The 25,224-nt window shown below is 47.3% G+C and overlaps 1 protein-coding gene across 3 annotated transcripts in view; it reads left to right on the forward strand.

The window, feature by feature from the left end:
- The window catches only part of LOC148652845 (SEC14-like protein 1), a 33,791-nt gene extending 8,780 nt beyond the window's left edge, over window positions 1–25,011 (forward strand). For 2 of the 3 annotated variants that reach the window (XM_088600052.1, XM_088600053.1), the window contains exons 3-17: window positions 9,094–9,243; window positions 10,121–10,252; window positions 11,302–11,430; window positions 11,878–12,112; window positions 12,491–12,600; window positions 13,139–13,328; window positions 14,890–14,978; window positions 15,082–15,152; window positions 15,656–15,827; window positions 16,028–16,162; window positions 16,738–16,872; window positions 17,300–17,551; window positions 17,950–18,128; window positions 18,963–18,989; window positions 20,922–25,011. In XM_088600052.1, the coding sequence (XP_088456178.1) occupies window positions 9,094–9,243; window positions 10,121–10,252; window positions 11,302–11,430; window positions 11,878–12,112; window positions 12,491–12,600; window positions 13,139–13,328; window positions 14,890–14,978; window positions 15,082–15,152; window positions 15,656–15,827; window positions 16,028–16,162; window positions 16,738–16,872; window positions 17,300–17,551; window positions 17,950–18,128; window positions 18,963–18,989; window positions 20,922–21,027 (2,112 nt within the window). In that variant the 3' untranslated portion in view covers window positions 21,028–25,011. The remainder of the gene's footprint in view (window positions 1–9,093; window positions 9,244–10,120; window positions 10,253–11,301; window positions 11,431–11,877; window positions 12,113–12,490; window positions 12,601–13,138; window positions 13,329–14,889; window positions 14,979–15,081; window positions 15,153–15,655; window positions 15,828–16,027; window positions 16,163–16,737; window positions 16,873–17,299; window positions 17,552–17,949; window positions 18,129–18,962; window positions 18,990–20,921) is intronic. The other variant, XM_088600054.1, reaches the window with a different exon arrangement.
- The last annotated feature ends 213 nt before the right edge of the window (window positions 25,012–25,224 follow it).

Genomic DNA, 25,224 nt, shown 5'->3' on the forward strand with positions numbered 1-25,224 from the left:
AGGGAATTTCCTCTCAAGCCGAGCGGTGGTGTTCGTTGTGCTCGACAGTTCCAGGCAGTCCCTCCCTCTGGTCAGCAGTGCGGTGTCGATGTGTCGGGGGTGTTGTTTTTCTCCATGAGCCGCTCGGTCCTGAAGCACAGGGACCCCGAATCCCGGGGGGAGTCCTGGGCCGCGTCAGCGGCGCGCGGAGAATCCACACGTGCCTCTCCTCTCCTGACTGCTGCACGAGCACGGCAGCTGTGTCCCAGTTTAATTCTTTTTTTTTTTCATTGTGACACACCCAGATGGCTAGGCAAGTCAGGAATTTCAAACACGTGAGGCGGGGTACTCAGAAATCCTGACTGTTTATGGTACATTTCATGCCGATGGCTGTGTGAGATCAGTACACTTGCACTCGCACATGCAGACAGACTGTTTTGGCATCAGAGATATCTGGTCAGGTCGGGTGTCTTTGGAATGACAGTGCCTCCTTGCCACTCCTGATACCTCTTTACCACTTCCATGGTGCAGCTCTGGGTGTTAGTGGAGCTTGTCCCAGCAGTACTGAGCATAGCTGGAGCGCTGTTTCCAGTACACCCAGCTGCGCAGCCCCTGCCCCTTCTTATTCAGCTGGTCTTTGTGAATGGCCGCCTGAGTCCTTGCGTAAGCACCTGCGAATTCCCCTCCGCCACGAAGAGAACCGGCAGCAGTCTTGGGCCCTGTGTCTTGTCCTATAAAGGTGCTGTTTTCCGGCGTTGTTTTGTTCGAAAGCGGTGATGTCAGAGTCTGGGGGGATCTTGCATCGGTGTTTGTGGAAAAGCTGGCCAGGATCTAATGTGATTCAGAAAAACTCATTTTAAATCTCACCGGGGGGGAGGGTTTGCTGTTTGCCTTGGGTGAAAGTTGCCTGGAAAGGCCGATGAGACTGTGGTGGAGTCCCGAGGTGTGAATGACGACAGCGTTTGGCCCTGAAAACAAGCGTTTTGAAACAGCCCTCCGAGGTGAACCGTGAGGAAGGGGAGCAGGCTGTTCTGCTGAGGCCCGAGGAGGCAAGCTTTAGGAGTTTGCTGTGCTTTGCCATTTCCTGTTTTTATCGGAAGGCGGCTGGCAGCTGATAGGACAGCCCCCCCCCCCGTGTCTGGTCTTCTCTGTGGCTACGTGCTGGAAGAACGCTGACTAGACCCCGGCCGGCCACAAGCCAGGGCGGTCTGCCAGAATTGTTTCCCTATTCTGGAAATGGGGGGGGGTGTGGGCTGCTGCATTTAGGGAACTGGTCCCAGAAGTTGGCTCTTAACATGCGCCTTCCTCTTCGCATCTGGACACGCATGCACGATGGCTGTAGCTGGGTGTCTCTTGTTCTGCTCCGTTTTGGGCAACCCAGTCCATCCTTACCCACAATCCCTCCCTCTCTCAGGAGCTGCTAGCCAGCTTCTCCGCCCAGTTTTCTTTGCATCTGGCGCAGGTGACAGATCCACCTCTCTCACACCAGCTTCTCCGTTCCTGTGCGGCGTCGCTAACTGCTGTTATTCTTCAGCTCTGTGCAGTTCCTCGCAGATCCCTCTACGTGCCTGAGCCAGCGTAGCCGAAGCATGCTTTCCTTCTGTTGAGTTTTGAAAAGCCACTGCGCAAACGGTGGTCGCAGCATTGCAGAGGAATAATAACTTTATTTATACAGAGCCTTTAAAAAGCATACAGGGAGACCCTGTCACCTGCAGTATGTGGATTTGGGGCTTGTGAGGTGGGGAGTAGGATGACAGTAAGTCAGTCAGGTACTGCGATGCCAAACCTATGGAGTTGACCCAGTGCAAGGGCTCCAGGATAGGAGCAATGCGGTCACTTACACAAGATCCGGTCAGGGTTCTGCCTGTCCAGTTCTGGACTTGGTCAAGTTTGAACGCGCGGTGAGTAGGGCTTTACGGTATTTAATTTCGAGGCAGGACTAAAATGCTGACCAGCTTTACGGCCACGGTTAGCGACGGTACAAGGCGCGGTCTGGCGATATTTCTGAAGTAGAAGAAAGATGTTTTTTCACATGTCAAGCTTGAATCAGATATCACCCCTGGGTTCTTCCGTTTAGACTGAAATTCAAATACAGTGCTATCCACAGATGAGAAGAGCTGTGAGGAGGGACCCTGGAATATTCCATTTTACTGTGACTTTTGTTTATGCTTTTCCTTGCAGTGTTGCCCCTGGGTTTTTATTTAATTGATTATCTTTTATCCAGGTCTGCACTTTGTTTTTTTCTAGCCATTATTAAGTACGTTGTTGCTGACGTCCTGTTTGGTAGAGCTCTTTAGGAGAAGAGGCTGATGTGTGTGGATGCTTCCCTGGGACTCGGAGAAGAAACTAAGAGGGGTGAGGGGGGAGGTAGTGTTGAATAACTGCCTGTTTCAGCATGAACCCGTCTTGTTTTGTTAGCGTCAAAGCTCTGGGGTGCACGAGTCCTCTTTTCATCGTTGAGGACATTTTGCTGAGTCCGCCAGTTGGATTCCGCGCGGGGGGGGGTGAAGAGAGTGTGCCCACAGCCTGCTGTGTCCGGCCGCTGACCGTGCTCGTCTGCAATATCTTGTGTTCCCTGTAGGAGCTTCCTCTCCCCATCTCGCAGCCCTGCCGCTGTGTCAACAGCACCGCCCCGGTGATAACCTCTGCATCCGTGTTTGAGTGTTCCCAGTGCTGTTTGGATAGCAGCCCCGAGGCGGCCTGTTGAGCACCAGAGCAGGCCAGGGCTGGGAACTTTCCAGTGTTGTCAAGCCGCTCTGCCTCGTAAGCAGTCTGTTTCCTGGAGTTAGCATGTTTTTCTTCCCACCCTGCAGCACGCACAGCTCTGGCCTCGATCTCTGCCTCATAATCTGCATCTCCGCTCACGTGCAAGTATCTATGGATGCTGTCGGTGTGTGTTTTTCTTTCTGCAGAACGTCCTCGGCTTTTTAAAATCTATTTACTGACCTGTGTGGTATCCTCCTGTCCGCCGAGGTTTGTAAACCTGTTATTGTTTGCTTGGCAGGCACCGTCATCAAGGTAGTTCAGAAATAAAAATACAGGGATACCCAGATTTCACCCCTAGGTGCTGTAATAGAATAATGCAATTCAAGTGAAGTAATGGAAGAGCATAGTTTGAATATAAAAAATACCTATAACATTAAGTTTTGGAGCCTGCTGTTCTTGTTTTTTTAAATTTTATTAGTGTTCAAAGAGAATATGATTTGCAAAACAAACTCAGCTGTGTGAGTAATTGATTAATACTTTTTCCGGACACTTCCATTGTTATGGAACAGTGTCAGTACTAACTGTATCTCAAGGCAGTGCCCCTGTTGGCTCCTGTGCTGTTCTGCTACAAGTTGGTGGTATTGTAAAAACTGTATAGTCTGCACGATCGTAAAACAGGGAATATCTTTCTGCAAGAGCAGCACTTTTATAACAATTGTCTATTCCCAAGCTATGGCTCATTCTGCACCCCCTGCCCTCTTTAAAAAAAAAACATCCTTGTTTACTGAAAAACAGAACATGCGATTCATTTCCTTCGGTCACGCTATGCGCAAGGCCAGTTTTGACCTGCTGTGCATAGTGAGAGGGCAGTAGGTTCAGAAAGGCCAGTTCATGTCTGAACACACATTGCCCAGAATGACCTGCCGTCCTCAGTCACCTGACCCATTGAAGGATGGCAATATGTCAGGTGACATTTAAAAAAGGTGACCTTTCACCTCTGCTAGCTAGCAGAGCCTTCACTACACACACAACCACAGGGGAAAGGGAGCAAGGAGGCGATCAATTGATGAGTATGTGGACGTGATTCATGGTGAGAGTTTGGAAAACACAAGTTCCTTTTGGAAAAGAGATTTGTTTTGGAGCTGTTAAATAGCTTAGCTGCTCAGCTGTATTTTTACAGAAGGTAATCTGAAGTTTATCTTGAGCTGAGACAGCTAGGCTTTTGTTCTATTGTTTACCTTTAGGTAATAAAAGTGTGAATAAAGTCTGAACCTTTTTTACATCCGTGCTGGAGTAGTGCTTTCATGTGCAAAGGTCTCTGAGCCAGGCTACCCCTGACTGGAGTCCAGGTTACACAGTGCTGGTTAACCATTTCCTTGAAGAGCAGTCCCTTTTACTGTTTGATGCCTGCTAGATCAGGTCACTCCAGGTACAGTATCATGTGTACTGTACATAAAGGCTTGTGGCTTCCTTTTTGAAGTAGCTACTGTTAGCCATCTCAGTAAGATTAACCCCAGCTGCAGTTAGAGCTGAACACCAGCAATCCAATAGGTCTGTATTGTCCAGGGTTTGATCTATTACTCAAGACTGAGTCTGTGTGTATAGAAGTGTAGAAAACTTGTGGTCTTCAGGCAACTAAACAATTGTTTTTACATCAGAATTCATCAAATTCACTTGTAAGAGTAGAGACTAGAAGTGCTTGTATGGCTCAGAATTGTTTTAGTGCAGTTATGTTGATGATTCCATCCCATCGAACATGTGAGTTTTTCTCTTTTCTTATCAAATTACAGTATTATCGCTCTTCTGCATTTCTAGAATATAATACATCTTTTCCTGCGTTCAAAGGTCTTGTTTCATTTCTGCTCTTTTTTGATTGTTTGATCGAACAGTCCTGCTTCGGCAGAATGAGAATTAGTTAGGTGGCTAGGGTACTGTGCTGCCCTTTCACAGTTTTTATTAGATGGATGCTAAAGTCAGACACCTCTTACAACGTCTCAGCTGAAGCACCTGTTATTGAATCTCTGTTCCCTACCGTATATATATAGAGAGAGAGAATGACCTTTTCCAGGATTTGCTTCTGTTTCACTGTGTATTGATATAGCCTGCAGAAAAGTTCACGTCTGCTAATCGTTTATTATCTCAGCCTCGGTCTGCAGTAGCAGAAAGGTTATGGCTGTCTGTGCCTGGATTGTCTTGCTTTACAGACTGTATGTGTGTCCAGCAGACTGGAGTCGATCCTGTGATATAAGTGCGGAGAGCCTTGTTTCTCCAAGATAGCACAATCGAGGGGTGAAAGGGGCTGCACAAGCTCACAAGTTCAGCGGACAGTTAGGAAAGAGGTGCCACACAGAGGTTACCTGGGTGAGCTTTATAAGAGTGTAAAGGTTACAAATGAGCACAGCCTGTGCAGCTTATTGATCCAGTGATCTCCTCCACTCGTTTTTCCAGGGGCCCCAAGCCATGATGTTTAGAAGTATAGTTGGCTATAACCACTAATCCCAGGTGCACACTGTTCCTCACATGAGGATCCTGATTTCAGTCCTGAATGCTCTTGCGTCAGTGATTCAACAGTCATCCTGAAGAAGGTCTTTGCGGCGTTCAGATCTGTTTGCCACGGGTTTAGCGCGTTTGCTGTGCCTGGGCAGCATACCTATAATACAGATCTTGTTTTTCCATCTGCTCCCACCTGAGTCGCAGGGTGTTGAGGCTCCAGGATGTGGACAGGGGATACTATTAAATGCTTCAATGGGACGGTTTAGGTGTGGGCATTCATTATTTAACTGAAAACACAGCACGACTGTGTACTTTTAAGACATGGCTTTACATTGCTAGAATTGCAGTGCACTCTGTGCTCCTTTGCTGGCTTTTGAAAGACAGACGCTAAGTGAAAAGCTGGGGGGGTGGGGGGTGCTTATTTTTCCAGTGCTGCTTCTCAGTTTCGCTCCCAGTGGCTTCTAGATCTGACTCTCGGGGTGTGGAGACTGGCGCCCTGATGCAGGGGGAAAGGATCGATTGGATACAGCTTAACTTGCATTAGTCGCGTCCGAGCTGGCAGAGAGAGGCTGCAACGTGACTGTCTGTGCAGCAGCTGCTGCCGGCTGCCCCCCCGGCAGGCCGGATGTGCAGGCGAGGCCCAGGGAGAGAGCTCGTTTCTCCAGTCGGGTGGGCCGGGGACGGGGGCACCTTGAAACTCATCCTGAGCTGCTGGCAAGCATCACCGTTTCATTTAGCTCCCTGGGCATTGAGATTACTCATACACTAGCCATGAGACCTCATACAGTATGTACATAGAGAAAAAAATAGCTACAAGTAAGACGAGTCTCTCTTTATATTTATTAAAATCATTCATTTTTTTATTTTTCAGCTTCCAACATGCCAGTTTCATCCTCTTCCTACACTTCTGTAAACACAACCCACTGCATTTTAGTCCTGACTGTCTTCCCTTGACCTGTATTGTGCATTGGTAGTTGTAGTCGGTTTGCATTGCTCGTTCAGCATGTCCTTCTGTACGTTTAATTGATCTGTTTAATTGTTTGGTGAAAACAAAAATGGCCATGCTTTTATTTCTGCACACTGCACCCCTGAAAGTATCAGTTTTGCTGTGCAGTGGGCAGCTGTAGCAGTGAGCACAGGCACAGAGCAGCAGTGCTGTAAATTCTTTTCACTGAAACAAGTATACTAAGCACAGTAAGTGAATGTGCTAGAAGTACACTCCATTACAGTCAGAGAGGCACTTTTTCAGTGCTGCTCAGGAGTCTTTTTTAGTATTTGGCACAGCACCTGTATCTCTGAGCACTGCTTTGCACCTGTTTGCTTCTCCCCGGCAGTGACTATAATCTCACTTCAGCCCCCACCTTGATCCACACTCCTGCACTCGGGATCTCTCGCCGAAGTCCCAGCTCGGAGCCCGTGCAGACACCTCCTGGGGCTGTGGAGCAACTGTTGATGTCAGAGGCTGCTGGTGTCGGAAGTGTTTAAGGTTAACTTTGTCTCGTGTGTATTGCAAAAGCCTCTGCAATTAAAAGAACAAAAAGAATATGGCAGAATAGGTCTGAACGAGTTCCCGAGCAGAGAGTCCAGCATGGCCAGGTCGCATGTCTAATTGTAATCTATCTTGGGTCCAGTTACCTATTACAGTTTGAAATGACAATTACTGTAACAGGCTTTTATTCGAAATGCATGCAGGACAGGAACTCTTAAGTAAGCACACTGTGTTACATTTTACCATGATTCATATTTACTAGTATACAGAGAAGTCAGCCTTCACCACAAATGTCATAAACATTGACAGTCGGGTTTCGAGAGGTGAGGTGTTCTTTCATGGAGCTACTGCACACATCTTGTGACCCTGCTTTTTCAGGGTTGACTGAGCTTTTAAGGATCAGGTCTAGGTCTGTAATTAGGAGCCAGTTCACAGTGTTTGTTTAATATGCATGACTGTTTCTCAAGTTCCTTATTTAACATGATTTGAATTTTGCTCGGAGGGTGTTTTGCACATTTGGCTGCTGTGGCAGCCTGTTTGCTCAGGCTTTCAGTTTTCTAAGATAAAATCCTGGCTGCTCTTGGGGAAAAAAAGAGGTCAGCCAAAGTTGCTTTTCATTGTTTTCTTTTAATGAATGATACCAGTATATTAAAAAGCAAGATAGCCAGAAGCTATGACATTATAGGCCACTGTTGTCAGATCATTAAAGTTTCTAACAGACATTTATTTAAATGCTACAAATGGAAAGCGCTTTAAAAACCATCCTGCGCAGCAGCCTTGTGAAGCTGTTAAACTGCATTTTTATTAGGTTGCCTGTGCTGCAACAAGTCTTGGGTGTGAGCTTGTGGAATATTGCAGAAATCTGTTTTGGCTTTGGGTGGAAATCTTTTCCGAGGAATCATTCAGCTGGCCTGCCCTAGAGCAGTTTGGAGAGGTGTTTTTCGGAAAAGTTCATTCTGTTCCTTGGAGACAAAAACGCGTCCAGCCTGCTCCCCCTGCCTCCGGTTTAAGATGGTCTGTCCGTTCTGGCTCCGGGGGTCACAGAGGGTCATGCTTATTCTCTCATGTTATTGTTCTTCCAACGTTTAAGACTGGAATCAATTTTCTAACTCTACTGCAATCTGGCAATGTCAAGGTTTGCTGGACTGAAAGTGACTTTTCCTCTGTTGGAAGTGTTGTTATAGCTGTGCTGTCTGTGCTCAGCTGACGGTCTACAGCTTCTTTCCTGGGGGGCAGAGCTGGCGTGTTTGTCGTGCAGCAGGTTGCCCACCCCGAGGCTGGTGTTGGCTGGCTCGTGTGCCTCATTCGGATTGGGAGCGCTGGCTGCCGGAGATACTCCTGCTGGGGGCTCGGTTTGCCAGCAGAGAGCCAGTAGCCCCTCGCCCTCCGGACGGCGAAGAGTTCGTTCTGGGAATTGTGGTCTGGGGCAGCGGGGCCACTCTGCTTCGCCCCCCCGCCTCGTCGGCTGCGGGAGAGGCGTCTTTGCGGACAGGGGTGTATTTGCCTTTGGGGTATTGTGTGGATACACACGTAGTTTGGCGACTTGTGGAGGCCCTATTGTGCGTGATCAGCACATGATCTCCACGCTCTGGATACTCTGGGCAGCTGTTCAAACCAACAACTTTACAAAAGAACTTTTCTTTTTGCCTCATGGTATTTTCCTAGATGTCTTTCATGTTGGTGTCGGTGGCCTCTGCATCGAAGCGACAGAGTGGGGACTGTCAGCCTTCCTTCATCCTCGTGCTTCGTTACACTGGTCTCAAAACAAAAGTGATTTTTCTGCTGTACAGTGAACGGCAAAACAAAACGTTTCCTGGAAAAATATTTCCTATGCTTGTTAGGAAATGCAGTGCTGTGCGTTTTCCAGACTAATGGGAGATGATGTGATGTCTCAGGACCTGGGAGAAATGGAAAGAGGAGGTCTGAACAAGCCTTTAATTACTTACTAGTTTTATAATCTGACATGCAATGCATTTTATTATCAGGGCCTTATAGCCACTGCCTTGAACCTAACTAGTCCTCCGACTGTGTTAGAAATTTGCCAGGTTAGAACAGACAAGAGTCAGATGTCTGTTCTGGACTTGACTTTACTTTAATTATCTGGCTGATGATCCATCAGCCCCCGGGGCTGAAGTAGCAAAGTCTTTTTTTTTTGTTTTTGTTTACTTGTTAACTGGAAAGTGTTTGGAACTAATGAAGGGGTGACGTCTGGAGCCGTTTCCCTGTTGGTGTGTACCGAACTGTAGGGGGGAAAGTCCCAGAGTGTCTAATCCCAGACGTGGACAAATAGAAAAACACTTGAGCCCAGCCCACTACACAAACAGCCTGGAGTCACGCTGCAGGGCAGCACCTGACGGCCAACACAAGCAGCGCGAGCCGAGCCGGGAGCGTCTCCCCCGTTGACCCCCCTGTCCCCCCCCCCGCAGGCCTACGAGCGGCGGTTCCCCACCTGCCCTCTGATCCCCATGTTCGTGGACAGCGACGTGGTCAGCGAGTACAAGAGCGAGGACGGCGCGGTGCACGTGCTGGAGCGCCGCTGCAAGCTGGACGTGGACGCCCCCCGGCTGTTAAAGAGGGTAATGCACCTTGAGAACCCCTGAGCTACTGTACATACGTCCTCAATTGTCAAAACTGTTGTGTCTGTTAGTATGTAGGTATTCCACAGAACAGTGGTTTAAGGCATTAAACCATTCCTTATTTATCGTCCCAAATGCAAATTGATTTGCAGGCAGGTCAAAGACATAACGCAATACACAATACATTAAACGCAACATAAACACGCGGATAAATAAGAGACGTGCATGTACGATGGGTAAGGCTATATTTATAAATAAGCATTCATTTGTCCAGATTTAGCAGGTTAATAGTTGTGGGAATAAAAGTCAGTCAGTGATTATATTGGCCTTCCACACTATTTGTTTGACGTAGATGTGTGAATGCTGTAGCTGTTGTGCAGTAATAATTTGGCTGGCTACATTCACTGTCCTGCTCAGTCTGTTTTTATTGTGTGTGTTAAGGTTACCAAATCTGGCTATGGCAGAGACTGTTTGGACAGATTCAATGGAAGTTCTATGGAATAAAGTCATGACACAGTACACGTATTAAAAGAGTGTTTTCTTAGGAAGAACATTCACCATTGGCTTCTCTTACATATGGCATTCAGGCTTTCCTCAAAGGTTAGCTAGTTATCTGCAATAGTGCCAAGATATTTGTAACTGTTGACAGTTTCAACTGGTTGAATTTCATTGACTGAGCTCTATTACAAATAAAGTACTGAGCCACATCTCTGAAGCTCGGTGAGATTCCGAGACTGATTAGCTTGCCTGCATCAAGTTGCAAACACACAGGAAGCCATCGAACCTTTCCTATATCTTTCCAATTGAATAAACTCACTTCTGAAATTCAACACAGAGCCATGAATGTCCCCCCCCTCTCTCTCCCATCTGTGTGCAGATCGCCGGGGTGGATTACGTTTACTTCATCCAGAAGAACTCCCTGAACCGCAGAGAGCGGACCCTACAGATCGAGGCCTACAATGAGACGTTCTCCAACAGGGTCATCATCAACGAGTTGTGCTGCTACACCGTAAGTGAGCAAAACCCCTCCAGGCCAGCAGCAGAGCCCTCTTACACTGTCTGCTTAGTGCAATAAAACATTTCACAAAGGTAGAGAGGACGGGCCAGGTATCTATATCAAAATAGAACTGTCACTTTTCTCTGTCGTGTTAAGGTGGCGTACTGGAAGCTATGGGCATGTAGGATACAGACCTCACAGGCTGTTACACTGCCTTTCAGCTCTTGGGTCATAATTTTATATTTGAAACAGAATTAAAAGGCAGGACTATAAAATGCAGTTCATCATGGAAACTTACTGAATATCTAAATTAGGCTCTACTCTCTACATCGTTCCAGAGATCTTGATTTCTTTTGAGTTTGTGTGGACTTTCAACAGTAGTGTATCTGTGCTTATTATAATTGTTTCCCTGTATTGATCTCATATCCTTATTTACTGTACAAAACATAACCCTCTTGACCAGGTCAGATCAACTTCCTGCGGATAGGGCTGAACTTGTTGATCAGAACAGGTTTTTGCTGTCAACTAAATCTGTACTGAAAACAACTAAGACAAACTGGCAAGTCAAGGACTCAAGCAGAGTGCATTTTTTATAGCTGCTTAAAAATGTTCGTTAGATTGACATCTGTTTAGATCAATACGTGTTGGTTCCAGTCATTGGCTGAACACGCGTGTTGTGTGTCATTATGGCGTCAGCACTGCAGTAATCTTTGTTCCAGACAGTCGTATTGCACTCTACTTTAAAAAAAACAAACTCTGTGGTCAATGAAGAGAGCCCTGCAGTCTTCTGCTCCATAGTGCGTTTGTGGCAGGCTTTATGTAAAGGAGAACATTTGTGAGATTCATTCTGAATTTGATAGGTTGCCCAGACTTCTTCCAAGAACCCATTGGATGACCCGAATGGTCTCGTCTTGTTTTAAAACTTTGTCCTAAAGCAAGCTAGCCAAGGTACAGCTGTTCACCTGATGTTCCCTGACCGGATGAATTTGTGTGTGCACAAAGCTGTGAATTCTGAGCGTGGAATTTGTTTCTGTTTTTCCAATATGGCTTGGGGGCACCAGGTTCACCCAGAGAATGAGGACTGGACTTGTTTCGAGCAGTCAGCAAGTCTGGACATCAAGTCTTTCTTCGGCTTTGAGAGCACAGTGGAGAAGATTGCAATGAAGCAGTACGCCAGCAGTATTAAAAAGGTACAGGGTTCTGGGGAGCTGCAGGGTTACTGCGGTTTCATGTCTGTCAGTGGGGTATCCAGTATTCAGCTAATCCATTGCCATCTGTCTTATCTTCTTGCGGGAACAGTGGTTTTCTCCCGATGACAGCTCATTGTGGAGTTTCACATCACTCGCACATATTTGTCTTGAATAGTGTTATTTTCTAGCTGATACTTCTCATTCAGATTCTTCCAATTATAAGGAGGATTTTCTTTTGTTTTCTCCTAAATCTCGGGTGTAGTTTGACAGGCTCTGAGCCGCCTGATGTGAAAGTGAGCGAGTCCAGGGCTGGTGCTGCTCAGGGCCTGTGGGAGCAGTCCTTCTGTGGTCATTTGAAACGGCTGGCCAGAGGGAGGGACAGGGATGAGCTTGTCATGAAGGCACGTGTGGGATGCACAGTCATTGTTGTTCTTACTGCTGCTGCAGGGCAAGGAGATCATCGAGTATTACTTACGAGAGCTGGAGGAAGAAGGGGTGACCTGGGTCCCCCGCTGGACCCCTCCCGTCTCTCCTGCCAAGACCAGCGCCACTGCCAGGCCCGAGCTGCCCGTCTCCCCTGCCATCAGCATCCCCACTGCCAGCGCCAAGGAGAGCCAAAGCAGCAAGGAGGCATCCAGCCTGCCCGGCAGCCTCACTGAGCCCGTCTCAGGAACGCCCGACGGTCAGCCCTGCCGCGCCCTGCCACACCACACCGCAGCATCTCCTGCGAGCGCTGCGGGAGTTCGCTTGGCATGAGCGCCCTTGCTCCTCGAACGGCGCACAGCGGTCCCTGCCTGCGCTCAGTTCCGCTTCCATTCCGCAAATATTTTAAAGCTTTAACATTTTTGGCTTTTAAAAAAACAAGCCGCTAAAAACACGACTTTCGGTCGCTTGTGGATCTTTATCAGGATGCTCTTTTTTTTTTTTTCCCCCCCAAGCTGCAACTTGAGTCCTCGTGTCAAGTTAGAATATTGTGAAAGGACTACGAAAACAGAAACGTTCTGGGTGGTGTTTTTATCTGAGCATCATTCAATAATTAAGGACACTTTTCATGTTGCAGACAAACTGGACGCTGATTACATCAAGCGCTACCTGGGAGACCTGACACCCCTGCAGGAGAGCTGCCTGATCCGCCTCCGCCAGTGGCTGCAGGAGACGCACAAGGGAAAGGTAAGCACCCGGTACCGCTGGCCGGGCCTCTGGACCTCATGCTCCTCGCCCGATACTGCTCACTCAGGCCTCCCGGCAGAAGTTTCAAACTGGAAACCAGCATGTGAGATGCTAGCTGGTGGTTTGAATTCAGAATGTCAGCATTACAATAACGGCATTGCATTGTGGTGATACAAATGCACCCCCCGGCTCCCATCCATTGATCTGTTGTGGGTTCAAGGTTATCTCATTCATTTTCTGTTTTTGCACAACATTATATAATAGCTTTTGGTGTCAGTAGTTCACATAATTCCTGCTCCATTTTTTTGTATCTAGTTCTTGCATTTTGTTCTATTTTTCTTATGAGGTATTGAATTCAGAAGAGATGTTCTTGCAGTAATTAAAATGTTATAATACAGTGGCTGCTTTACACCAGACTGTCACTTTCCTGGGTGCAGGCAATGCACAAAACCTTGACCTCGTTGTGACTGTCCTGTCCTGGGTGTGTTGTTGACCTTGGCCATTCAAATCTCCTGAACCCTGGACCTTTGTTTTCCAGATCCCGAAGGATGAGCACATCCTGCGATTCCTGAGGGCACGGGATTTTAACATCGACAAGGCGAGGGAGATCCTGTGTCAGTCCCTCACCTGGAGAAAGCAGCATCAGGTGGACTACCTACTGGAGACCTGGAGTGCCCCCCAGGTCCTGCAGGATTTCTATACTGGGGGCTGGCACCACCATGACAAAGGTACACCTCCACACCCTGCCCAGCATCCTCTCCACTAGCACAGAGCTGCTGTGAAAACCCTGGATTACCCAGCTTTAATCTACTGATCCAAGCATTGTCTGAAGAGCTATAACATGTTTAAATTGGGACATTGTGTGCTGACTAGGGTGACCTGGTTTTTAGGTGTTTGTGATTTTTATTTGACCCTTATAAAAAAGGAAAGGCCATTATTTTCATCATTAGTTTCCACATGTAACAAAGCTCATTGAGCCGAAAACAGATGAGTCTTTTTGTACACATTTTATGTCATGTTTCCAAATTTGCTGCCACAGAAGAAATCATTCATGCAAAAACAAATCTATTAAAAAAGTATCTTTAGTACAGATTTTTTGTAGGAATTGAGACTGACCATTGATTGCGGTTACTGGTTAGCAAAAAAAATCTGAAAAACAAGAACTCTCACAAAGTCTTTCTCTGATGACGCAAGGAAGGGGTTGAAGTCTCAAAGATTTGAGTAGTGTGAAATAGGATTTTTCCTCATCGGTTTCATCGTTTGTCTCCAGTCAGTGAGGAGGCGAGTCTTGTGATTCTCATGTGGCCAGCGCTGTCGTTATTAGCAGGGTCTAACCTGTTGTTCCAGACAGTGCTCTAACTGTGCCCGAGTTCTGAAATGACCTCTGGAAACGATTCCCAGGTGTTTCCATCCACTCCAAAGCCTCTTTCTTCTTGTGGGACATCTGGGTGCACATTAAAACTTGTTTGCATACTGTTTTTTTTGTTTGCTTATTATTTTTCAGATTGGGCGTTGGTAGGACAGGGCAGAAGGGGATTGCAAATGGTTTGCGTATCACAAACGCCTACCATTTTAGTTCAGAGAAGAAAATCCTCCTTTATGTGGATTCATTGTGTAAGGTTTCGTTTGCAGAATTGTCGGAAATGTTCCCTAGGAGAGCAGTGACCAGTCCTGAACCACACGTTCTGTACCAGTAACAGCTGGTCATCGCTGAGTACGTCAGTGGGCTGCTTTGACTCAGAGCTGCTTATAAAACGTTTCGATCTTCTCGGTCTCACGAGAACCTGCTTCATTCACCACGAGAAGGTTATGAGTTGAGAGAAGATTAATCCAGCAGAGTGAAATTGATCCGGTTGGGTCTCGGAAATGATCCGTCTTTGCCGGGAGCCCAGCTGAGTCAGGGTGGAAGTGCCGACATGCTTTTGTGATTCATCTCATTTGAAATAGACGCCAGTGAATTGGTGCCAACCAGGGGGCTCAAGCAGTCCAGGAGACGCTTCTAAGATCTTGCAGCTATATTTCTAAGATCTTTGCACCAAACTGCCAGAATCAAACACCCTGGCCATGGACCCCCCAAAAAGAAAATAAAGGTCATGTTTATTATTGGCTCCTGTAGTTATTGGTCTGATCTTTCTGGATCAAGTCCACATCAATAGCTGATGTTCTCCGGACTTGATCTGACCGCCCTGGAAAGGGCAGACTGTGTCAGCTCTCTTCACCTGGCCGTCATTGAGCTTTGCGCCCTGAAAGGTCAGGCCCCGTCTCACGTCCGGCTTTGCGTTTCGGCAGATGGGCGCCCGCTCTACGTGCTGCGCCTGGGCCAGATGGACACGAAGGGGCTGGTCCGAGCCCTCGGGGAGGAGTCTCTGCTGAGACATGTAAGGGAACACCCCCGCCCCCCCCACCCTCCGCCTGCCGCCCTTTCAGCTCTTGATCGCGGAGAGCAGTTTTAACTGGCGCCTCTTGTCCTTCAACACACAGGTGCTTTCTATTAACGAGGAAGGGCTGCGACGATGCGAGGAAAATACCAAAGTCTTTGGTAGACCAATAAGGTATTGTGAGCTAACATGTTCAAAGTATATATTGTTTAAGCTCTCCAGACGTTATTCATGCATATCTGTGAGCCGATGTCAGTATATGGTCTTCTGTTGAAAGGTTATCGATTGCTCTAATGTGTACAATTGCACAGTGATTCCAATCTATGAAGTACTTGTTGTGAAAATTAAAATGCTGTTGAGTATGTTTGTAAAAAATGCTATACAGGCCAGTCAGTGTCTTATTCGTGTTATAAAGCTTGCAGTTTGTGCAACATGGCTCCAGCTCGATTTTTTTTAAGTTCCGCGTGTTTACCAGTGAAGCACTATTTAGGTGTACACTTGTGAGCTTTATTCTGCAAGAGCCCAGCAGCTGAAAGGCTGGCCAGATTGGGTCACTGCCTCACGATGGGAGGTTGCTGTGGTGGTGGTGTGGCTCCCTCTGCCTGTCCTGCCTGGCTCTAACACCCAGCCTGTCTGCCCTCTCCCTCCCCTCCCCGCCCGCCCGCCTGCCTGCTCAGCTCCTGGACCTGCCTGGTGGACCTGGAGGGGCTGAACATGAGGCACCTGTGGCGACCCGGAGTGAAGGCCCTGCTGCGCATCATCGAGGTGGTGGAGGCCAACTACCCCGAGACCCTGGGGCGGCTGCTCATCCTGAGGGCCCCCCGCGTCTTCCCAGTGCTCTGGACCCTGGTAACCACTCCGCCTCCTCTCCCTTCCTTCTGTACTCTTGGGCTGTGAAGTTGTTTTTAATTCCTTACATAAAATGTCGGGTTCGCAAGTGCGCCCGCCTTCTTGCCCCTTCAGCTGTAGCCGGTGTCCTTTCTGGCCTGCCGTAGTTCTGCCTGCGGTTCAGAACCAGTGTGAGACCTCCCGAATCCTGTCCTTCGCAGGTCAGTCCTTTCATCGACGAGAACACCCGCAAGAAATTCCTCATCTACGCAGGCAACGACTATCAGGGCCCGGGCGGCCTGGTGGATTATATCGACAAGGAAATCATTCCCGACTTCTTGGGGGGGGAGTGCATGGTAAGGGAGGCGCACTATTCAGTGAGTAACCTGAATGTAACTGAATGGCAGTGATTCAACTTTTTGAGCTTTTGCTAAAAAGCACATGATGTTGTTATCGAGCACATTTATTGTGATGTTCATATTCCAAAGCTGCTGCCTTTTATTGTAGCGACAGTGTCTTTATTATACTCTTCTTTTTGCTTATTCAGACACTGAGTGCAATGTCAAGGCTCATAATTACTGCAGTTCTGTGCCTCAGCACTTTAAATGTGTTGTCTGCTGCCACCTGCAGTTTGGCATCACAATTACATGAATTTCTGGACTGAGAGCTTTAATTTGGTGTTTTTCCAAAATATATGCAAGGAAGTCTTGTTTAGTACATCAGTAAAGAGCACCAGGACCTGGAGAGCAGTGGAGCCCTTTCTTAACAAGTAGCTGAACACTCCTGCTGTCTTTTGACTGTACACTTAGAAAGTCCAACAAGGAACAGTGTGCAAGGGAGGAATAAATCTGAATTTTGTTACGCCCTGCCATTCCTAGGTTTCTTCCGGGGATAAATGGATTTTAAGAGACAGTTTTTTTTTACTTCCTAGTGTGAAGTTCCAGAGGGGGGGCTGGTGCCCAAGTCTCTGTACAGGACGGCGGAAGAGCTGGAGAACGAGGACATCCGCCTGTGGACCGAGACCATCTACCAGAGCGCCAGCGTCTTCAAGGGAGCCCCGCATGAGGTACCCGGCCGCGCGAAAGGTGCCGAGTCAGCAGTACTTGGCGTCTTGTATGGCCTGTCAGGGAAGGCAGATGTCTGTACCCCAGGCATAGAAGTATTGTGATAAAAGCTTGTACAGCCTTTCTTTAAGGGATGCTGACCAAAAGAAAAGAACTTCGGGCTCTTTCCAAAGTGCTGCTTTTTTTCCTCACAGGAGTATTCGTTCTAGCGAGTTATGCCATCTGCCGTCTGTACATCGCGTTCGTTCGTGTTCTTGCACTGATAAGGTGGGCGTCCCTTGAGACACATGGCAGGGGGTGGCATGAGCAGAAGTGTTTCTGAGCATGTGATGTTGAATCACTCAGGCCTGCAGTGGTGGGGGACACTCTGCAGTCGCCTCATTGATGCTGAAGCACTGCTTCACAGAAAGCGTTGGTTTGCTTTTTCAGCTGCTGATTGAAATTATCGATGCCTCCTCCGTCATCACCTGGGACTTTGACGTGTGCAAAGGCGACATAGTCTTCAACATTTTCCACTCCAAGAGAGCCCCCCAGCCCCCCAAGAAGGACACCCTGGGGGCCCATGGCATCACCTCGCCTGGGGGGAACAACGTGCAGCTGATCGACAAGTCCTGGCTGCCGGGGCAGGACTACAGCATGGTGGAGTCACCGCTCATCTGCAAGGAGGGAGAGAGTGTGCAGGTAACCAGTTAGGGGCTGTTCCCGAGCTCACTTTCGAGATGTACTGAGCGCAGTGAGTTCTTTAAATTCCTGACCTCCCTTGAACTCTTCGTTCGTGTGGAAGGGATAGACCATAAGCTTTGCCTGATAAAAACTATCAGTCCTACCTCACCGCTGAAGGTTTGTTATAAAATATCGGATCTGTCGTCACTACATATACATTAGATAAAGGTCTCGGACTAGATTGCGTAGTTCTTGGTTTTACCAGGTGTTAGCTGTGCTTTGTTCCCGGTTCATTGCCAGGGTTAGCTAGAGGGGCACCAGTGCTCCAGCCAGTCCTTGGTGTTTGTCTCGTGACGCCCAAGAGAAGCTGTGTGCCGCCTCCTCGCTCAGCCCCTCCCTCCCCTGCCTACCCGCAGGGATCCCACGTGACCCGCTGGCCAGGCTTCTACATCCTGCAGTGGAAGTTCCACAGCACGCCGGCCTGCGCCGCCACCAACCTGCCGCGGGTGGACGACGTGCTGGCCACGCTGCAGGTCTCCTCGCACAAGTGCAAAGTCATGTATTACACCGAGGTGCTGGGCTCGGAAGACTTCAGGTAAGGCCTCCCGCCGCGGTGAGCCGCGGCCCAGAGCCGGCAGGAACCACTACCAGTAACCTGGGGTTCTGGGCGGCCGCCTCCTTTCCATCCCTTCTGCTTTTTGTTTTTGGGTTCGCGAGTCCAACCGGCAGCAACAAGGCCAATTTCTGAACCCTAGAATACTGGAACAAACCCAAATGAATGGTATCACTTAAGAAATGCCCAATCCTTCTCTCTTTCACCTGCGTCGTGGTCTCCTCCTCGGGCCTGCGCTGCCGGCACCCGGGCATGTGGAACAGGGAAAAGGGCAAACCCGGGTGAAAGGGTAGTCTTGTGCCATTAGCAGTCCAAAGGGTGCAGGGCATTGACATGTGGGAGTTCACGAGCACAAGGAAACCTGAAGCGGTGCTGCATCAGTCCTTGGAGCTCGGTATAAGAGGGGGAAGAGTCAGCCCATTATGGCGCTCGCTGAGCCTGGCGTCCCGAACTGCTGCTTGGGGCTCTTCGGCGCTCTTTACAATCGATGCAAAGTTCATTTCTGCCACCCACCACTTCAGATTTCTGCTAGCTTACGTGCTGGCCTTTTGTTTTCTAGATTAAGAGTGATTTGTCCAGGTCACATGTACTTGTTACGCTGCTTTCAATCGATCTGGAGGGATATCAAGCTTGACTATTGCAAAGCAAGAACGTACAATTAAATCTGTTTACATGGGGTATATTTTTTTAGACTAAGTAGTATTTTTTGGGGAAAAAAAAACATTTTAAGGAATGGGATGATAACAAATCCACTTTGTGCATTCGGAATTAGCACACGTTTTCCAATCAGTCTTTATTTTTCTTTCTTTTATAAAGAAATGCTTGCTGTGATGTGCAGAGTTTGTAAGTCGATTTGATTTTATTTGGTTGCTTTCTGCTCTCGGCTCCTGCGCTCTCTGGACTAGGGTCGTGGGTGTTTTACAGTCGCTGTCTTAGGGTGGCGAGACGCTGGGTTACTGCAGGCGACTGGTCTCCTCCGTGGTCTAGGAGCAGCCTCTCCCTGGCCAGGCGAACTGAACAGCTCACGCCCGGGGGCTGTTTCCTCCCCCCTTCCCCCCATTCAAAGGAAGGTTCCCTGGATAAGGAAGAGGTGTCGGCTGTGTCATTTACCTTGACTGTTAACAGAAACAAGAGTTTTCGGGGCAGCGTGGGTGTAGGGTGAGTCTTCTCCCCTGGAAACAGTGAGATGACACCTCTAGCACCATTAAACGTTTGAAGTGCTGCTAATGGGTCTGTGTGCATTTTCAACCTATTGCACATAGGAGGAGGTTAGAATATACATATAGATTAATATATTAATATATCGGCACCCTTATTTATAGATTTTGATCACAGTGGTCTGTTGAACACGACAAGATGCAGTCGCACTGTAATCCCGGGTTCAAGCGTGGGTCATGTCACTAGCCAGGATTCTCCAAGTGAGAATGCTCAGTTGTCTAAGCCCTGAAGAGGGCGGTGTGGCATTAGCAGGGGCACGGCACTGGTAGCATCTCCAGGTGGCACTGATGGGTCTGCACTGCCCGTGGACGACTGGCTCGGAGGTGGGCGGGTCGAAGGAGCCCCCCCGCACTTACTCATTCTCCCCAGCGTCAGGGCCAAGGGGTTCGTCACTGCGAGCCGACACACGGAAAAACTCAAAACCGACCATCCCACGTCATGTGGGCATAACCAAAAATAAAAATGAACAAAAACAAATCAGATGGTGAAGTGCTGGTAGAATAAAGTCTGAATGTCTTTGAACATAAATGCCACTGTACTGAGAGATCAAGAAATCTGGCAGGAAAGATCAGTTGAAAAATGAGTGCACTCATTAGATTAGTGGTATACCACTTACGTTTTAATTTTCACATCTGTAATGAAGTGTGAAAGTTTGCCAGAAGCTCCTTCCTTCAGTTATTGTGCTGGTTATACTTTAGTGTAACTCAAATGCTTAAGTAACAAATTCCCAGGCAGTAATTTACAGGTCAGCACACCTGTGCTATAAAGATCTACGCCTCACCTTTGATTTCCAGTCAGCTGGAGCTCCACACCTCTTCCCTTCATGAAAAACTTCCTTTGTAGAGGGCGTGAAGAGTCTTGTCTTTTAGCATGTAGTGCTGTGGCCTAGTTTCCTGTGCCGAGTCTTTCAGATTGCCTTTGTGTGTCTGCTGTGATGTGCCGTGGATCAGTAGGGGGGTCTGTGGTTAGAGCTGGGTGTTGCCGGCGAGGATCATCGGAGGGCCCTGGTTTTCCTTTTGGTTTTGTTTTTCTCTTTTTACTGACAATGCATGACTGACAGTAACTGTGCATACCTGACTGAACCTGGGGATGGTCTCTTCACACGGGGGTGACTGGCCAAGCCACAGTGTTTTGGGGGACCGCTTCTCATAAGCCTTAGGATTCTGTGCCTGTTGATAAGAAAGCAGAGCTGATGATCATCACTACAAATGAGCCCCAAAATATTTTCTAACTTTAATTTGGCTTTGCAGTTAACACTGGAGCTCTGTGCATCTCCATCTCTGTTTCCAGCTCCTGCAAGGCCATTAAAATAAAATTTGATTTACTTCACTGACTAGGAGTCCCTGACATGGGAAGTTCTGGCTTCAGCTCGTAATTGCCACATAAGGAAAGATCAATTGCCCCTTAACGAGCTTCAGAAATCCTGGTGCTTTCTAGAGAAGTGAGGCACTGTGGTGTTCGAGGCAGGCTGGCCAGCACCCTTGTCTGCTCCCTGTACTCTTGCTCCTGCTCCTGGGCTCCGTGCTAACAGTGTGTTCCTCTCTCTCTGCCTCACAGGGGCTCCATGACCAGCCTGGAGTCCAGCCACAGCGGATTCTCCCAGCTGAGCTCCGCCACCACCTCCTCCAGCCAGTCCCAGTCCAGCTCCATGATCTCCAGGTAGTGCGGCGTGCCAGTGGGAGAGCAGGGCAGAGAGCGCCCCCCGGGGGAGGAGAGACGGGACTTTGCCGGAGCTCAGGCACGACCCTGCGCTGCTCCGTTCGTCCTGCGGAGCACAGCAGGGGAGGGCCAGCCCCCCTGCACCCTGCTCACAATGAAGAGCGCGCCTGCACAATAAATCCAGAAACGATCTACAAAGCAAGAATCATGTCATAGAAGGGCTCCGTTTTGCACCAGGAGATGCGTTTTCCTGGCAACCAGTTAGGAAACAAATCAACACATTAACACAACAATTTTCGACGTGCTGTGAGTTTAATAACACAGCAGTGACAAAAAGAAACTTTTCACAAGACGTGGAATAAAAAACATTGCGCTGTGAAAACAGGACGTGTTGTAAGCCACAAAGCACATTTTTTTATTTTCCCGCCTGGAATGGAACTTGTCTGTCATGGATTGTACATAGGTCAAGCTTGGAGAGAAGTGGTTAGAAGTAGCCAAAAATCTGCCATTAACAGTAGAAACTGCATTTTTTTGTTGTTAGAAAAAGATGGAGGCGAGTCGTTTTGTGACTTGGGTGCTATATTTAGTAAAACAATAAATGCTGGAGTGCAGCTCGAGAGTTATCTAGGGGTCTCTGGGCAAATGTGTCCATGCCACTGTGTTAGAGTCGCGAAAATACACAAAATACAGGTGGGAATGGACATTAGAGAAGTGGATCCCATCGTGGTGCCGGAGTCCCTAACACCTGCGGTTCTTTAGTCCAGCCACGCTCTCTGACCCCTTAATTGATTTAATCAAAGGATTGATTTGAAACGCTTGACCGTCTTCAGGTCTTATCCCTGTTGGAGGTGGCCCATGAACTATTGCATTTCCTAGGTAGCCTAAAAGCTTTCAAATGTTCCTAGACACCTGTTCGTTCGGGCAAGGCGTCAATTAAGTGATTAAGCTGGGCTGGAATGAGATCCAGCAGGTGTGGGGGGCTTTTGCTTCAGAAGTTCAGTTGAATTACTGATTTAAAAAGTCCCAGACTGCCTCCCATTAATCTGTAACCTGCGTTTGTATGGGAAAAGCCTTTTCATTGACTAACAGTGAAATTCTTGCCTCTCACTGCAAAATAAAAATTAGTGGCCACTCATGTATCAATATAGACTTTAACCAAAATGCTATCGTCAGTTAAATAGGTCATCGCCCTATATAGTTTTTAAAACTAGAGGGGAGCTTGTTTATACCCGGTCTCATCCCTGCAGTCCTGGCCCAGCTACAGTCGCCGACCAGTGTTTCCAGTGCGCTTACATTCAGGGAGATCAAGACTGTCCGGGGGGGGGTCTCGGGCAAGAGAGCGTCCCAGAGCCGTGAGAGTTCGGGAGCCACGTCGCGGCTTCTGCGCCGTAACCAGCGGCCTTTTATTCGGCGCTTGGCAGCAGGAGGGCCTGAATGAACTCAGCGAGAGTCGCGGGAGGCGTGAATTAGGAAGCAGCTGTAGATGAAGGCAACATGGATTCCAGGCGAATCCCAGCCTGTGTCTCGCTGGCTGAAGGGCACGGGAGAAGCAGTTTTTCTTTCCTTAAATGTCGGTGTGATCACTCCAGCGGCTGCCTTTCGAAAGGCTGCTTTTCTGTCTTTCTAAAGACGGAAGCATTTTCTCAAAAAGGCCGTTCTAAAAAGACGGAAAATAAGGTTCCACGAAAAATGAATGCTGACTAAGATGATCATTTTAAAGAGTGGCTGATACATGATAAATGAACACTATAGTCCCAGATTCTGGCATGCTTGCCCTTATTACAAATGTATAACATGAATACATTAAAGTTATATAACAATGGGAATGCAGTTAACCTCTAAACTGTCTAACCTCTGAAGCACAATTTATCTCATATTTACAAAGGTCTTGCAGGTATTTCTCTTGATAGCCTTGCAAGTCAGTGAACCATGCATTTCAGCTACAGATTTTTTAAATGGTATTTTTACTTTCGAAGGTCTATCGTAAAGTTTGTTTGTGGTGTTTTAGAGCTGCTCACAGACAGTTAAGATGGACTTTTTGAGATGACGCTTTTTTTTCCTATGAAAATCTGGAACAGTGACATTTACTGGTCATCACAAAGCCAAACAAAATGACAAAGATGGACTGATAGAAAAGAGCATCCATGACATGTCATGGATCAAATTCTGGAGGTATTTGGCTAACCCAGATTAGAAAGTAACTCAGTTTTCTAACAGCTTTTTTAATGTAAATGTATCTACTCTGAAGTGAATATATGTATGTATAGATCATTTGCAATAACAAAATGTTGCTGTACAGTGTAATTAACCCTTTTGACAAGATGTCTTGGTGGTGTCCATGTGAAAACCATTTCATGGTCAGGCTTTCTAATTTTCACCCATAGGCTTTATTAATGGCTAAAAGCATACTATTTGTTTTCCTCTTTTATTTCTTCAAATGGTATGTCTCTCTTCATTATGGTATGTTACCTGCTCAGATGTGACTGCACAATATGTATCCGTTGCAACCTTTGACGTTGAAAGCACACAATCGTCGCAGTGAGACTGCCAGCTCCTCTCAGTCTCAGCTTCCGAGACTAGTCTACTTTCAGGTGTGCCCCTATTTTCTCCACTGTCCCCACACCTTTCTGCTTGTTGTACCTCCTGTTGTGACTTTGTGTGTCTCGGACATGACATCGGTGCCTTGAGGTGCTCTTAACCCCTGTGTCTTCCCCATCAAGACACCTGTTACATGCTGCTTCTACCAAGGCGACAGTGTGGAACCAGACCTCTGCTCACGGAAATGGACTGTTCCAGTTCTGAGGAGGGGTGTCCACTCTGTAAATACCCCCTCGTGGCAGCAGATCAGAAGTGATCTGTTCAGAAGTTTAATCTTTTTTATGAGCTGGAGAACTTCTTGTCCATACCTCCAAAAGAAAAGTGATGAAGTCTCTTAGATGCTGTACATAAAGTTAATTATCACACCCTCACGCTTTTATGAATGGATTTGTCCATTCACATATGCTTACAGTGAGATTCCTGCAAACCTCTGGTTTGTCTTGGGAGAGTAACTCCTGGCCACAGTGTCTCAGGAAATAACCCTTTCTGACTGATCTGAAGTGATAACATAACTCATTCTGGCACTAACACTTAGCAGTGAGCTTCAATGAGATGAAAATGTGTTAGGGAAAACGTGAGGGATAGACTAAAAACGTGCATCTGAGTTCGTGTCTGATTTGGGTGTTAACAGAAGAGGAAATAAGCATCCTCTTTGAACACCTTTGATTTTAGTTTTGTTAGCTATAGTTCAGGGATTTATTCAAATCAATTTTAATAAACAACAGGGAAATTTGCGTGATTTGAACTATTCAAGTCAGTCTAAGATTCTATAGTCGTGATCCAAGTTAAAGTCATGAGAATGAAAGCCATTTCTAGAAGTAGATGCAAAACTAGAATCTCTGAAAAGAAAAACTACTACAAATACTTGAACAGTGCTTGGAAACAAGATTCTCTTCTGCAGCTGTGCTGTTGAAAAAATCATTGCTTGTGCAGAGTTTATGAAGTCTATTTAAATGTTAGTATTTATTTGTAAACCTTTTTTATCTCTGCTTTGCTGAATCAGTGAATCTTTGGAAGATGGAATTAGCTAGATTTAAGAGTAACATTGTGCTGGAGTTTTGCTCAAGGATTGTCCAGTTTTGGGGGGGGATGCAGGAATAGCTGTTCTGGGAGGAGGTGTTTCATACTGCTCTGCAGTCGAATTTGAATGGAGTTTCTGATCAGTTCTGCACCCAGAGCACCTGTCCTTTGCTCAGTAAACCTGAAAGCGACACCTCTCTTGTCACTCCTATAGTCTCTCTCCTTCTGTCAGCCTTTTGTTTTCTACAGTATGCATATCTACTTCGCTGAGGGTTTGTTTTCAGTTGTGTTTGAGTTAATATACACAAATGAAATAGCGCCTTTAAATATTTTTAGAAATCTATTAAACTTGAATTCTGGAGAGAAAAAAGGTGTCTTCTATTTATTTGACAGATCTACTGCAGCAACCAGCAGCATTCGTGCATTGATAAATAAACATTGATTGATTGGATATTTGCCGAGACGTTCCATATGTAAGGAACTCCAGGTATGCAGTTGTTCTGTTTTCCCGAGATGTTTAAGGATGTACAGATGCCACATCCCTAAGGGTATTTTCGCCCAGAAGATTTATGCTTGGTACATG

Source organism: Lepisosteus platostomus, chromosome 11 (assembly GCF_059453375.1).
Source record: "Lepisosteus platostomus isolate fLepPlt1 chromosome 11, fLepPlt1.hap1, whole genome shotgun sequence".
In the NCBI taxonomy this organism is placed as follows: domain Eukaryota; kingdom Metazoa; phylum Chordata; class Actinopteri; order Semionotiformes; family Lepisosteidae; genus Lepisosteus; species Lepisosteus platostomus.